The sequence below is a fragment of the Cryptotermes secundus genome, unplaced genomic scaffold (assembly GCF_002891405.2).
Source record: "Cryptotermes secundus unplaced genomic scaffold, Csec_1.0 scaffold968, whole genome shotgun sequence".
Taxonomy (NCBI): Eukaryota; Metazoa; Arthropoda; class Insecta; order Blattodea; family Kalotermitidae; genus Cryptotermes; species Cryptotermes secundus.
The window spans coordinates 1,386,413-1,399,625 of NW_019719376.1; the positions used below are offsets into that span (position 1 = coordinate 1,386,413).

General features: G+C 44.5%; 1 protein-coding gene across 3 annotated transcripts in view; it reads left to right on the forward strand.

Moving 5' to 3' along the window:
* The window catches only part of LOC111865867 (neutral ceramidase), a gene marked incomplete at its 3' end in the record, with an annotated part of 104,999 nt that overhangs the window by 36,116 nt on the left and 55,670 nt on the right, over positions 1-13,213 (forward strand). The window contains 1 exon segment of one of the 3 annotated variants that reach the window (XM_033752011.1): positions 9,841-9,932. Within the exon segment in view, the coding sequence (XP_033607902.1) occupies positions 9,872-9,932 (61 nt within the window). 3 annotated transcript variants of the gene reach the window in all.

A 13,213-nucleotide genomic window follows, 5' to 3' on the forward strand; every position in this document is an offset into this window, starting at 1 on the left:
GAAGAGTGTACACTTTTTTTTTTTTTTTTACAAATCGTCCCTCGTTTAAAGAAAACATGGATAAACTTACGAAGTTACAACACATATAAACGTACTAAACAATATGCATGGATGCGACAATGAAGATTTTCCATGTACTGGAGCCGCAGAGTGAACAGGAAGTAGCCCATAGAAGCGCTGCACCTGGCTAACATTCTAAGCGAAATGCAAAAGCGAAGTTGTCCCCGAACTTAATTAAATAGGATGAAGACTTAAGGGGGAGTGGAAATACAGCTTCGTGCACATTTAACATTGGCATTAGATGGAGGTGCCGATCACAGTGGCTGCGCGGTCTAAGGCTCTTCGCTCCCTCGAACTCTGGGATCGTGGGTTCGAATCCCACTCAATGTACGGATGTCTTTGTGCGTTTATTCTGTGTATAGATAGCGACCTTGCCACGGGTTGATCCCCCGTCTAAGGAGCCGTACCGACTGTATAGATTAAGAAGCCGAAAAGACGTTCAAGGTCCAACAAAGGGCTGTAGAGCCATAGATACATTAGATGGAGGTGAGTGGTCACTTCGCGCTCCAGCCGCTTTATCCCAGGAGAAAGAACCTCTGATACGTACTTGATAGGAAGCTGGGTGGGATCCAGGACCTGTCTGGACATTATGAAGAAGCTATAAAAGCTTTTGCTTCTGCCGGGAATCGATCTTCGATCCATCGCTAGTCCAGTCCGCAGCCTACTCTCTGTATCGATATGAATTGTATTAGGTTGAAGGCTAAGAGCAAAGTTTACCAGTCTACGTGATATTCGAGGAGCATGTGTGGTATATAATATGATCGCCGTGTACCAGAAAACCAATCTAAGGCGGTTATCATCTAATTACCGAGCAAGAAACCACAGTACAAAACTTCTCATTTGATTACGAAATTCTAGGACCCACAACTCGAAGTTTATCATTTGATTATCAACCACCAGGAACCATGATAAGAAGTGTACGCCAACATCTGATTACAAAACATCTAAGTTCAAAATCAATACGGTTTTAAACTGATGTGTCTCCTTATCCAGCAAGTGAACCTCACGTGAATATAGGCATGATCACAAAGTCTGTTTCCGTACTCAGTACGCAGGACAGGACTAACATGATAAGATTTACGCGAATTAAAGGGCACATACACGTACGAGTCTGGCTCGCGAGTCCCAGTCGGCGCGAGTTCCAATGAGCCAAACTCATCCGTGTGTGGGTCGCAAAGTTGGGAGTCAGCTCATGCATATGTGGTGAAATTAATCCGAGTCCGGTTCCCGGGTCAAGCTCGCTGAGCCGTACTCGCGAGCCAGATTCGTACGTGTATGGGACCTTTTAGTATTATAAAGCACAGTGACACGAGACCCAGTATCCTCGTTCAATAATATTGATACTGGAGTAGAATGAGATTTCAGTTTGTTTAAGGGAAACATATTCAGACAAAAATGGTCCTTTCGGCCTAAATTCTTTCTTTAAAAAAACGAGGCTTATGAATATGAAGTCACAGTGCTGTCTGTGTTTTCCTTATTTCAACTTTTTAACAAGCTGAGTCATTTTCGCGGAGCGTTATACGATATGAACAGTAGGACGTTGGGAGGCCAGTGCCTATAGATTTTCCAAAAAATGTAGAACTTTTATGGAGCCTTTTTTTTTTGATAATGTAAAATAACATGGTAACCGCGAAAGCATTTGGTGTGGTGGCGATAACCATTGAACAATTGAGGCTATGCGCACGAAATCTGGTACGGAGATGATATTATTATTTGTAGAGGGGGTGGGTTTCCCCATGCACTGCGACTAATAGTCTATTGTACGTCCCCCTTTGATATTCTACCAGTCGCCATGCCCTGCCAGTACTGGTGCTCGCTATCAGCCCCGTCATGCCAGCGAGGTCGGTCACCTCTCTGGCAGTGGTACACTATACTTCCCCATCTACCGGAGGAATTGGAAACTACTTGGGCGGGAAACGCTTTGCCTAAGTTTGCTCAGAGGTCTCCTAGAGACATGAGGATCTTTTACGTGCCGTAAATCTACGACATGGGACCCACGGCTTAAAGTCCCTCCCGGAGAACTTGTTCCCTGAATTTTTCCGCCCTTAAAAATTCCACGAATTCCGCCGGTTTTGAACCCGCGTACCTTGAGTCATGAGGTGGGAACGTTACCCCTAGACTACATTACGTATGAAGTACTGCCTATAAGTTAAGAAATACTAACGTGGCGAAGGTGCGAGAACTGCACAAAATTACACATTAGGTTCTTCACAGGTGAGTGTAAAAAGGTTAAACTATCCCTGTAAGATGTCGTGGAGGCCCATAGGGTTGTGAGACGTCGAGGTTCCCACACTTTCTCAAGACAGTCGGCTCACAGATGGCGGTAAGGTTGTCAGCCTTATGCTTCTGTCACCCTTTACACCCCAGGAGGACTCCTGGGTCGATCCCAGGGCCATAGTGCGGCTGGAATGATTAGGTCAATTGAAAAAATCCAAGGACCTCATCGGGAGTCCATCTCCCGCGACCTTCCGGCTTGTAGCAGCGTGCCCCACGTTCTTCACAGAAAAAAACAACAGCAATAACAGATTAATAGATGTGTGAGATACAATTCTACAGACAGGTTTCTGACCCTGCGTGGATCTTGAATTTCTTTGAGAGAGAGCTAATAGTTAATAATTAGTGACGTAGTCGTTAACGTTTCACTGAAAGTAACTGTACTAACTATAGTGGATATTTACTTACTCTGTGATGTGGGATTGAAAAGACAGGGAAGGATGCGCCGCCGAGAATCATCAGTCGGGATTGCCAATTATTAGGCGGCGTTCGAACGAGTAAGCGGCGGGATCAATGCCTTGCCAAAACAACAAAAACTCCCGTAATCTGCAGTCCGCAAGCGAACTATGCCGACCGAGAGACCGCCGCTTGTCGGCGAAGTTAGTGCAATGGCATGCCACCAGAGGTTCACATTTCATTATTTGCAGTGCATAAAAGAGTACAGCTTCACATAGGAGTTCACGTTCGCCTATCCTACGTTAAGGACCTTGGGGATTACAGAGCGTCAGCGGTCACGTGTTACTTTTGCCACAGCAGCAACTTCACCTTCAGCAGTGCGGATAAACTGCACATGAAATATACTGTACCATTCGTATGAACTGCGGGTATTCCTGCTTCATTTAACGACGACGTGTGTTTATAAACTGAAGAGCAAATTACGTTCAAGGAATGTTCTCTTTCAACTCTAATTCGGTTATCCCCACGTTCTGCCTGAAACATAAATGTAAAATATAGAAGGTAGCCCCCGGTACCAATTGTATCAGAAGGGAGGTGGGCCCCAGAGCCGGTCTGCACGTTATGTAGAAGACAAAAATTTTGCGCCTGCCGGGAATCGAACTCCGACTGTCCAGTCTATATCCCGGCTCTTAAAAGAAACAAATATTAAATTATTGCATAATTTTGCACTTCGCTTCTCATTCCAGGTGAACAGTATAAGTTGAAGACATTTGATAACGCTATTTTTAATAATGTAAAACTAACAGACGAATGGAGAACATTCCACAGTTAGAAACTTCAAAATTTGTACTCTTAACCTAATACTGTTAGAGCGAGTAAGTCAAAGAGAAGTGCCATAGCTCAGGCGGTCAGTCGCCGGCTTCCTACGGCAACGGCCCGTGTTCGAGCCCACGCCAAGTCATGTGGAATTTGTGGTGGACAAAGTGGCACTGATGCAAATTTCCTCCAAGCACTTCGGTTTCCCCTGCCAATTCTCATTCCAACGACTGCTACACGCTCATCATCTATCATCTGGGGCTGGTACAATAGGCCAAACAGTGACCGACGTACCAAGTGGATTCAGTGTCACTCCGCCCGAAGAAATTATAAAATAATTCAAGGAGAATAAGGTGGGCAGGGCATGCTGAACGCATGCAGAGAAATGAGAAATTCATTCGCATGTTTATTCGGAAAATCTTAAGCGCATATCTACTTGGAAGACCAAGGCATAGACGGAAAAATAATCGTAAAACAAATCTTAAAAGAAGTAAGGTGTAAGGGTGTGGACTTAGATTAAACAGGCTGGAAGTATGCCAATTATACTCCGTGCAATGACCTAGGATAAACATTCACTGACCGTGACCCGCAGACGGATGTTGGTTCGAAGTCTGCTTCTTGCACAACCGCATCATAATTACGGGGATGTACAAATATTTAACGGAAGCTGAAAGTCTGTAGAAATTTAAGCGTTTTGAACTAATGTGCACCTTAACATACTTTCGAAACTGCTGAATGAAACTGCGATGTAAGTGCTGTTCAGGTGGCAAAACCTCTAATGGTTAGCGTACATAATGGACTTGTCACGGCACAGTGTTTTCAAGGAATTCACTGCCATTAGGAGGTGGTCCCATGTAAAAACGCCACTCTTTATTATTAAGCTGTGTCATTACTAATTTCAGGCTGGATATCATAAAAATAAAACAGAAGAGTAGGCTATTCAATGTAACAAGTTTGATAGACAGAATTACTGTGTTTTTGGACATTTTCCATCGTCCGGAATTCTAGGAAATAAAAAAACACGACGTTTCGGAAATTAGTTCTGTTTCCGTTTTCAGGTGAGGAAGGAAGTTGTGCCCCTTAGAAAGAGCTAATCTGAATCACTGGACAGATCACGGACCCGGTTTCCGAAACGTCGTGATTTCTATTTCCTAGAATTCCGAATGATGGAAAAAGTCCAAAAAACAAAGTAATTCTATGTGTTATCCACCATCGTCACAACCCATTAGAATCTAAGTTTAATAGACTATACATGTATGAAATTAGGTGTATTGCTTTTGTTACACTGGGTGGGTAACTACCTGCATACAGAGTTTTGTTATGGGGCATGCGGTAGCATAGTTGGTTGAGGCACTATTCTACAAGCTGGAAGGCCCGCGGGTTCGAGTCCCGATGAGTGTTTTTTCTTTCAATTGACCCAATTCTTCCAGCTGCACTATGGCCCTGGGGTCCGCTCAGCCTCTAGAGAAATGAGTACCAGGAATATTCCTGGGGAGTAAATGGCAGCTGGCGTGAGCGGATTGCCTAGAAAATGTGAGAACCTCGACGTTTCACAACCCTGTGGGCCTCCACGGCCTGTTACAGGGATAGCTTTACATTTACCTTTTATTCAGAGTTTTGTTACAGCGACATTGTAGGAGTTTCTCGCGCAGTTACACGCCAAAGAGACATTCACAGGCTATGGTATTATATAAATTAACTATTTACAGTTCCATTGTTTGTGGCAAAATGCATATCAGCGATTCGTAAGCAATTCTCTTGTAACCCGGGGGACCCGAGGAATTCTTTACTTCTACCAGGCTCGAAGAAATGCCATGTTCAGTTCGCAAACATGAGAGCTGCATCTATGTCCTGGCAGTCACGTATTGTACGTAATTTTTTCCTTGGCAATACAGCCCCAGTGGGCCTAGGCCTACCTCCATGAACTTCTCCGTTCATTTCCGTTTTTCTACATCTTACACATTCGGTAGGACTCCTTGGGCGGGTGATCAGCTCGTCGCAAGGCCTCTACCTGTACACAAACACAGAAAAACGTACACACACAAACTAAACATCCATGCCCTGAGTGGGATTCGAACCCACGATCCCGGCTTCCGAGCGAGCGAAGACAGTACATGCCTTAGACCGCTCGGGTACCGTGACCGGCAGTGTACGTAAATAGAGAGGCATTTTAAATGCAGCAGATAATAGTTATTACATTCATGTCAGCAGAACACTATTTCCACCAGGTGGGGCTGCTATTTAGGGCAGTGTGTTTCGGTACATGTATTATATTTTGTAAATCATTACAAATAATATTTATTATATTCATATCAACACAACACTGTCAACAGAAAATGTGCCGAAACGTGTCCTAGATGTCAACTGCATCTGCTGGAAATAGTGTCGTGTTGACAGAATTTGTCAGAAGTGGGTAGAAAACGTAAAACATATGATATTTGAAACTGGGAGAAAATATTTATTTCTCGACAGATCCTCCACTAACACTGATACACTTGTTGCATCGGAAACCGCAGTATAGGAGTATTTTGACTGATGTCTCGGCCACTACCTCAACTGGTCGGCATCATCTGCGACTTTGAACGTCCTTGACAAAATTTCTTGACCCACTTGTGATATGCTTTACGCGACAAACACTTTCCACCGTAAACAAGAAACATTTTTCTATGAATATCCTTAGCATTGAGTCCTTTTGTCCGCAGAGAACGCATAACAGAACGCTTCTCTTCGGTAGTAAAATCCTTAAGCACTGTTGCCATTTTGACTACCGAAACCAGCCTCTGAATATGGGCATGCGCGTCTGCTACCTAGACTGTCATGAGGCTGGAATATGCTGCTATCTAGTGGTACACATAGAAAACGTATTACATCTATTACAGCCGTTTTACTTCCATTTGTGACCTATTTACTGACTCTCTCTCTCGTATCATCTATACTGATTTACAGAACAAGCTGCAACAATATATGATGTTAAACGCAGGTTTGCTACTGTTGCTGCCCGATATTATTTCGATGAAAAACAGTGGAAAAGTATAAGGCTACTACAGTGAAATGTTCGTGTTTCCTGAACATACAGATTGCAAACACACACATATATACCGTGACGTATCGACCCACTGCTAGGCAACTCCCGCAATACACACCCGGTCAGCAGTACAGGAGCCGTGTTTTCTGTGGTCCGCGCGGCGACCGTTGCTATGCAGCGCGTGATACACGCAGCCAACAATAGCGGGGCTGTGTTTTATGTGCTGCGTGGTCCGTGCCTCGACTATATAAGAGAGACGGGTTGAAGGAAGGAGAACCAAAAGAATGGGAATACAACGGAGCACAACAGAGAGTACGTGAATGAGAACTGAGTCAGTTGCAGGCAGGAAATAGACACGGGAAGTTCGTAGTTTAAGAAGAATTAGAAGTCAACTTGTGAAGACTTAGCGTGTGATTAGATGATATAGTCACAGTGACACTTTTAATTCCGTTACCAGGAGACGAGTAGTGAAGACTGAAAATCCTACCCCCCCCCCAACCCCAAAGCCTTCATGGCGTGGTGTTTATGCACTGTGGTATTATTATTATTATTATTTACTCTCGAATTTACTTTGAATAATGAATTGAGTAGGCCTGCATTTTATTATTTTCATAAAGGAAGCTCGTTCCCATTGTACTCGACCACTACACAGCGACATCTCAATATAGAGCTTACATTTTTCCATCACTGGCCCTTGGGCCCTGGATTCTGATTTTCAGTTTCGGGTCCCCTTGGACGGGTGATCAGCTCGTCGGAAGGCCTGTACCTAAATACAGGACAACACAAACACAGAATAAACACACACATATACCAAACATCCATGCCTTGTGTGGGTTTCGAACCCATGATCCCGGCTTCCGAGCGAGCGAAGACAGTACATGGCTTAGACCGCTCGGCTACCGTGACCGGCATAGAGCCTACATATATGATGGGAAATGTTATTCGCTTAGTGGGGTGTGAAGTCCAACTGGGTCCACTCGGAAAGGCGGCCACTCATTGGCCTATTGTAGCCTGCCCCGGGTAATAATGATGGAGAATTTGGTGAAATGAAGATTGGCAGGGGAAACCGAAGTACTCGGAGAAAACCCGCCCTAGCGCCACTTTGTCCACCACAAATCCCACTTGACCAGACCCGGGATCGAATCGGGCCGCTGCGGTGGGAAGCCAGCGACTAACCGTTTGAGCTATGGCGCGGCCTGCTGGGAAATGTTACATGAAGGTACATCTGAAAAGGTGTAACAGCGCCCAGAATTCCAAAATCGAGTTAGAATTCCTTCTCAGTTCTTACGGTAGGCGGGACAAGACCGTTCCTGAATTAATGTATAAGATGTAAGCTTACGAGCTGATTATTATGAAATAAATAGATAAGAGTATTCTCTATAGATAATATTTATTTTATTCTTCTTCAAGATAATGTAATTTTCAGCGGATGGGGTTGCTCTCTCGGAACTTGTGTGCCACCTGAAGGTTCTGTTTTTGGCTGGTTTGCTATTTTTCTTGGCTAACGCTGTAGTTCTAGTTGAAGTTCCGGATTTCGAATGTTCTGCGTGAATGCTCAGCTCACAGATCATCACAAATCTACAGCTTCAACGAAAACTACAGTGTTAATTAAGAGAAGCCATCCAGCCTATTATAATATTGTCATGTGACAGGGTTTGGATTGGTAATCGGATTTATCGAACTCTTTAAACAACTCGTGACTACACTTTACAAATCATTGTCACGCACGTGCTAGCGCTCGCAGTCACGGTCTTCACTGCGGTGCTTGGTAGCGGCTTCCAGCAGCGGACCTGGGGTTCCGAGTTGTCCCCGGCCTCAGCTACCAGCTCCTAACTTCTCAACCGACTGCCTGCAGACCCTCCTCTCTCGACTGACTGGTAATGGCACCTGGTCCTTGTTACATAGCCTCGGCACGGACCCCACAAGAAACGCCGCTTCCAGCAGCTCTTCTGTCGTAGCATGCGTGTCTGTTGCGGCCTCTTACGTGACGGCTACTGAGTTATTTCCTGGAAAGGGCGTGTTTTCAGAGGCATTCCCAAGTGACGGCTGTCTCTGCTGGCTTCATAATTCACTCTTTGAGAAAATATGTCACAGTATATAATGTAGTAATAGTAAATAAAGCAAAGCTATCCCTGTAACAGGCCGTGAAGGCCCATAGGGTTGTGAGACGTTGAGGGTCCCAGATTATCTAGACAATCGGCTCAAAGATGGCGGTAAGTTTGTCAGCCTTACGCGCCGGCCGCGCTTTACTCCCCAAGGAAATTATTTAATTAATTCCTGGTACTCATTTTTGTTAGAGGCTGAGTCGACCCCAGCGCCATAGTGCGGCCGGAAGGATTAGCTTAATTGAAAAAATCCATTAACCTCATCGGGACTTGAACCCGCGACCTTCTGGCTTGTAGCATAGTGCCTCAACCAACTACGCTACCGCGTGCCCCCTTATAATGTAGTATACAGTACATATAGTATATAACACATCGGTGGATCCACTGGGTTTACATTTAAATTTACGATTAATTTGTAATACATTAATTGTAACTAAAATAGGACCTGAAGATGACACATATGTGCCGAAACATGCCTTAGACAGGATCCCAGCAACCCCATCTGCTGAAAGTAGTGATGTATTGACAAAACATAAAATAAATATTGTCTATAGTGATCTGCACAACAGAATGCAACATATCATGAGAGCAGTGATCTCCCAGTGGGCTTAGCCGTTAATCCCTTCAAGGAAGAAAATACGTTGAAATACAATTGTAAACATGTAAACATTTGGAGCCATGTGCACACCACACCGTCATTACACAGCATTTGTTGACACTCATGTATGCAAATTGTGAAAGTAAAATGCTGAGTTGTTGAACGCTAAAACACGTGACGATTGCGTTGCACTGTGAGAAGTGCAGCTTCCGGTATCGGCTCGCTGTATTGAGGATTAGAACCCCACTTGGCGCATGGATGGCGTGTGCATTACCTATCCCTATACTCGCATCGCGCCTACTGCCTTACGCCATATCGCGTTCAGTGTACTTGAGCAATAGTGGAAGAGAAAGCTGACTGACAGGTACAAAAGCTAGGTGGTTGCTACCTTTGTTTTGTGTCGTTGCTCGGTACATACGAAGGTCAGCTTAAAGTGTCAGTCTTGGAAGTGGAAGACTGTAAGATTACTTCTCTTATCTTATCGATGCTGACGTATCGTTAAAGGGTGAGCAGACTGCAAGCATCGAGACACACAGTTCTCCTGTGATGACAGCTGAATGTGCAGTATATGAAATAATTAAGCTTCGTCTCGTCCGAATGCGTTTGCAGTATTCAAGACTTCTGAGTTTCTCTTTTCAAAGAAGTTTTCTCCAGAAAGGTAATACGTGTGATGAGTACGTTGAGACTTCTGAAGCTCTCATACTTCCATATCTATTCGGCAACGCTGCAGGCCAATGCTTCTAAAACTGATTTGCGAACCGTTTCGGAATGCACGAATCGTGTTAATGAGTTTGCTTGCTTCCTTCCCCTCGGCGCTACAGCTGAGGGTGAGCGTTGGCCTCCCCTCTTCTCTCCATCCGAGGCCGATTATCTGGTTTTTAGTTTTTACGATGTGAGGTTGTTAGCCTCACGCCCAACTCCCAACTTGGAGGACCAGGGCAACCCTCTTCGTCTGGCACCTACCCACATTGACCTGTAGGGCATGGGTGACCGTACCAGTAGCTACGCTACCGCCGGCATAGCTCTCAAGATCTCAGGTGCACTCCAACCCCCACCACTACGATAAGGTGGAGACACCAACAGTGGGAAGTGAGTTTGCTAGCCATATAAATAATGACGGATATTTTTGATTGCTAATATTACTAAGCCGGTCACGGTAGCCGTGCGGTCTAAGGCATACACTGTCTTCCCTCGCTTGGAAATTGGGATCGTGGGTTCGAATCCCTCTCAGGGCATGGATGTTTAGTTTGTGTGTGTGCGTTTTTCTGTGTTTTTGTACAGGTAGAGGCCATGCGACGAGCTGATCACCCGCCCAAGGAGTCATACCGAATGTGTAAGATCTAGAAAAACCGAAGTGAACGGAGAAGTTCATGGAGGTAGGCCTAGGCCCACTGGGGCTCTAGTGCCAAGGGGGAAAAATATTATTAAAGGAAATCATAAACCAGTAATATGAATTGTTATCATAGAACTAATTGTGTGGATGTACCGTGCCCCATAATTTCATAGTTTAGGTGTGTGATTATCCCAGGTTGTTATATCTTCACAGAGAAAATGATTGTGAAATACCGTGAGGATTCCGTTGCGTTGAGCAAGCGCGATATGCTTCATGTATCTTCACTAACAAACGCGGATACGTGATCGAGAAGATCTCTATCCTGATGGGGTCACAGAGGTGGGGAATGGTGCCGCAAGGGGAATCCTGATTGGTTGAAGTTACGTGGCTGTGTGCCACAAAGACGCCGAGCTTACACTTGCAGATATTCATTCTTAATTTAGAATAACCTTACCATTTAAAGCAGTGGTAACGATATAAACCACCTGCTTTCATATTAAAACTTCCGCATTTTGTCTACAGCCTGCATTTACGAGCTTCATAAAGGCGAAGTTGTCCCTCTGCCTAATTAAATAAGCACTGCGCCATGAAGGCGTATGGGGGAGTGAATGTATAGATCCACGTTTCTCTGACTTCGGCACTAGATGGAAGTGAGTGGTTAGCCTCATGCACCGACCGCTTTACCCCCTGTGCCCCCGGTGCCCACTGGATATGGACGACATGGAGAGGAGACAATTCTTGACCCTACCGAGCCTCGAACTCCGATCTTTCCATCTTCCATCCCGTAACTAGTCGCTATCCCGGCTGCTCATGAATTTCATATGTTTCTCAAAATAAAACGAAGTTATTTTTAGAGTGGATTGGTAACGAGTTAATCTCTGGAGGAAAATTTTTAAATACAATTTAGAGGAGTTCCACACCTCAAAACGTTTAACAAAAGTCAAAGAGCAGAATAACTTAGCAGCAAAATAACTGACTGCTAGCTGAGGGCTGAGGTTCGATTCAAGGCAGGAGAAGGAATTTTCTCCTCGCCATCACGTGAAGACGGGCTCCGAGACTTTCTGTTCAGTGCATAAGCGGGAACTCCAACCGCCCCCTGCCCACAGGACCCGCAATTTGCCTCTTCCCTCCAGATATCCCGATCAGAATTCTGTGTTCATCATCTCTCGCGTGCGAGCTACATGCCCAGTCCATCTGTTATTACTTGAGTTTATAAGCCCACTAACGTTAGGTTAAGAGTACAAATTATTAGGTGCCATATAAGGAAATTTTCTCCAGCCCCTGTTAATTCAACGCCCTTAGTCCCGAATATTGTGTTCAAATAACCTTCATGCAGGCAAAGTTTCACACTCGTATAGAGTAACAAGCAAAATTACGGTCTTGTCATTTTAATTTTTGTGTTTTTTTTACATAGAACAGGGGAAGATGGGGAGATTCTAGACTCAGTGGTGGCAAGTATTCTTTGAATTTAATACGTGAATTTTCATAAAATTCCATATTCTGTGGTCTTAATAAATTTCTTATTCAAAGTGACATGGGAAGTTCTGTCACCGCCCCAATAAACCACGCAACATAATCATAATTACGCCATGACAGATGGCGCGTCAAGGTTTGGCAAAAGTGCCAATTTGAACATGGACCACCGAGCCGCGAACTCATGTTTGTCGCATCACAGTGGTGGAGCTGATTGTGCCTTATTTAACATGCGTTTTGAACTCTATGCATTATACGACTCGACTGGAAGGATGGTGGCGAATGGCTTTTTGCGTGGGGTCCATGCCGAGGCTATATAGCGAACAAGAACGGGTGAACTGATTGGCGGTAATCCACCAGTCGTAAAGTAACTTTGGCTTTAAATGCAACTCTTCCTTACTACCTGATTATGTAACTAAATTATGCAGGACACAGGCAGACGTAATCCTAATCCATGTAAATCCAATTGTCCGTGGTACTGGACAAGGGGAAGAGGAACATAGACTGAGGGTGTTTGAGAACAGGGCGTTGAGGAGAATATTTGGACCGAAGAGAGATGAAGTAACAGGAGGTTGGAGAAAACTGCATAATGAGGACCTTCATAACTTGTACTCTTCTCCAAGTACAATTAGAATGATAATGTCAAGCAGGATGAGGTGAGCAGTGTATGTAGCACGAACTGGGGAGAAGAGGAAAGCATATAGGATATTGGTGGGAAAGCCAGAAGGAAAGAGACCACTGGGAAGACCAAGGCGTATGTGGGTGGGCAATATTAAAATGTTATTTCTTACTGAAAACCGTCATAACGCGGCGTCAGCGCGACATATGTCTGCTAACAGGGCCCCAAAAACGTGCAGTTCTGTGGGAACAAACTCCTGAATTGGCGCATGTAAGACAAGAACCTGACGTTCAAGAGAAATTTACATTTCGCCTTCGGTTGGATGGAAATTACTAATGAACTCTTATGTGCATATAAAATTCTGTATAGAATGTTATGTAAGTTAGATTGGTAACCAGATGCAAGAGTGGTGAGGGTTGCGAATATGAAATTTAACCTACTAGGAATCCTTATAAATTTTGTACAGAAACGAATCACCAAGCCACTAAGACGCACGATGGAGTGCAGTTTTAGC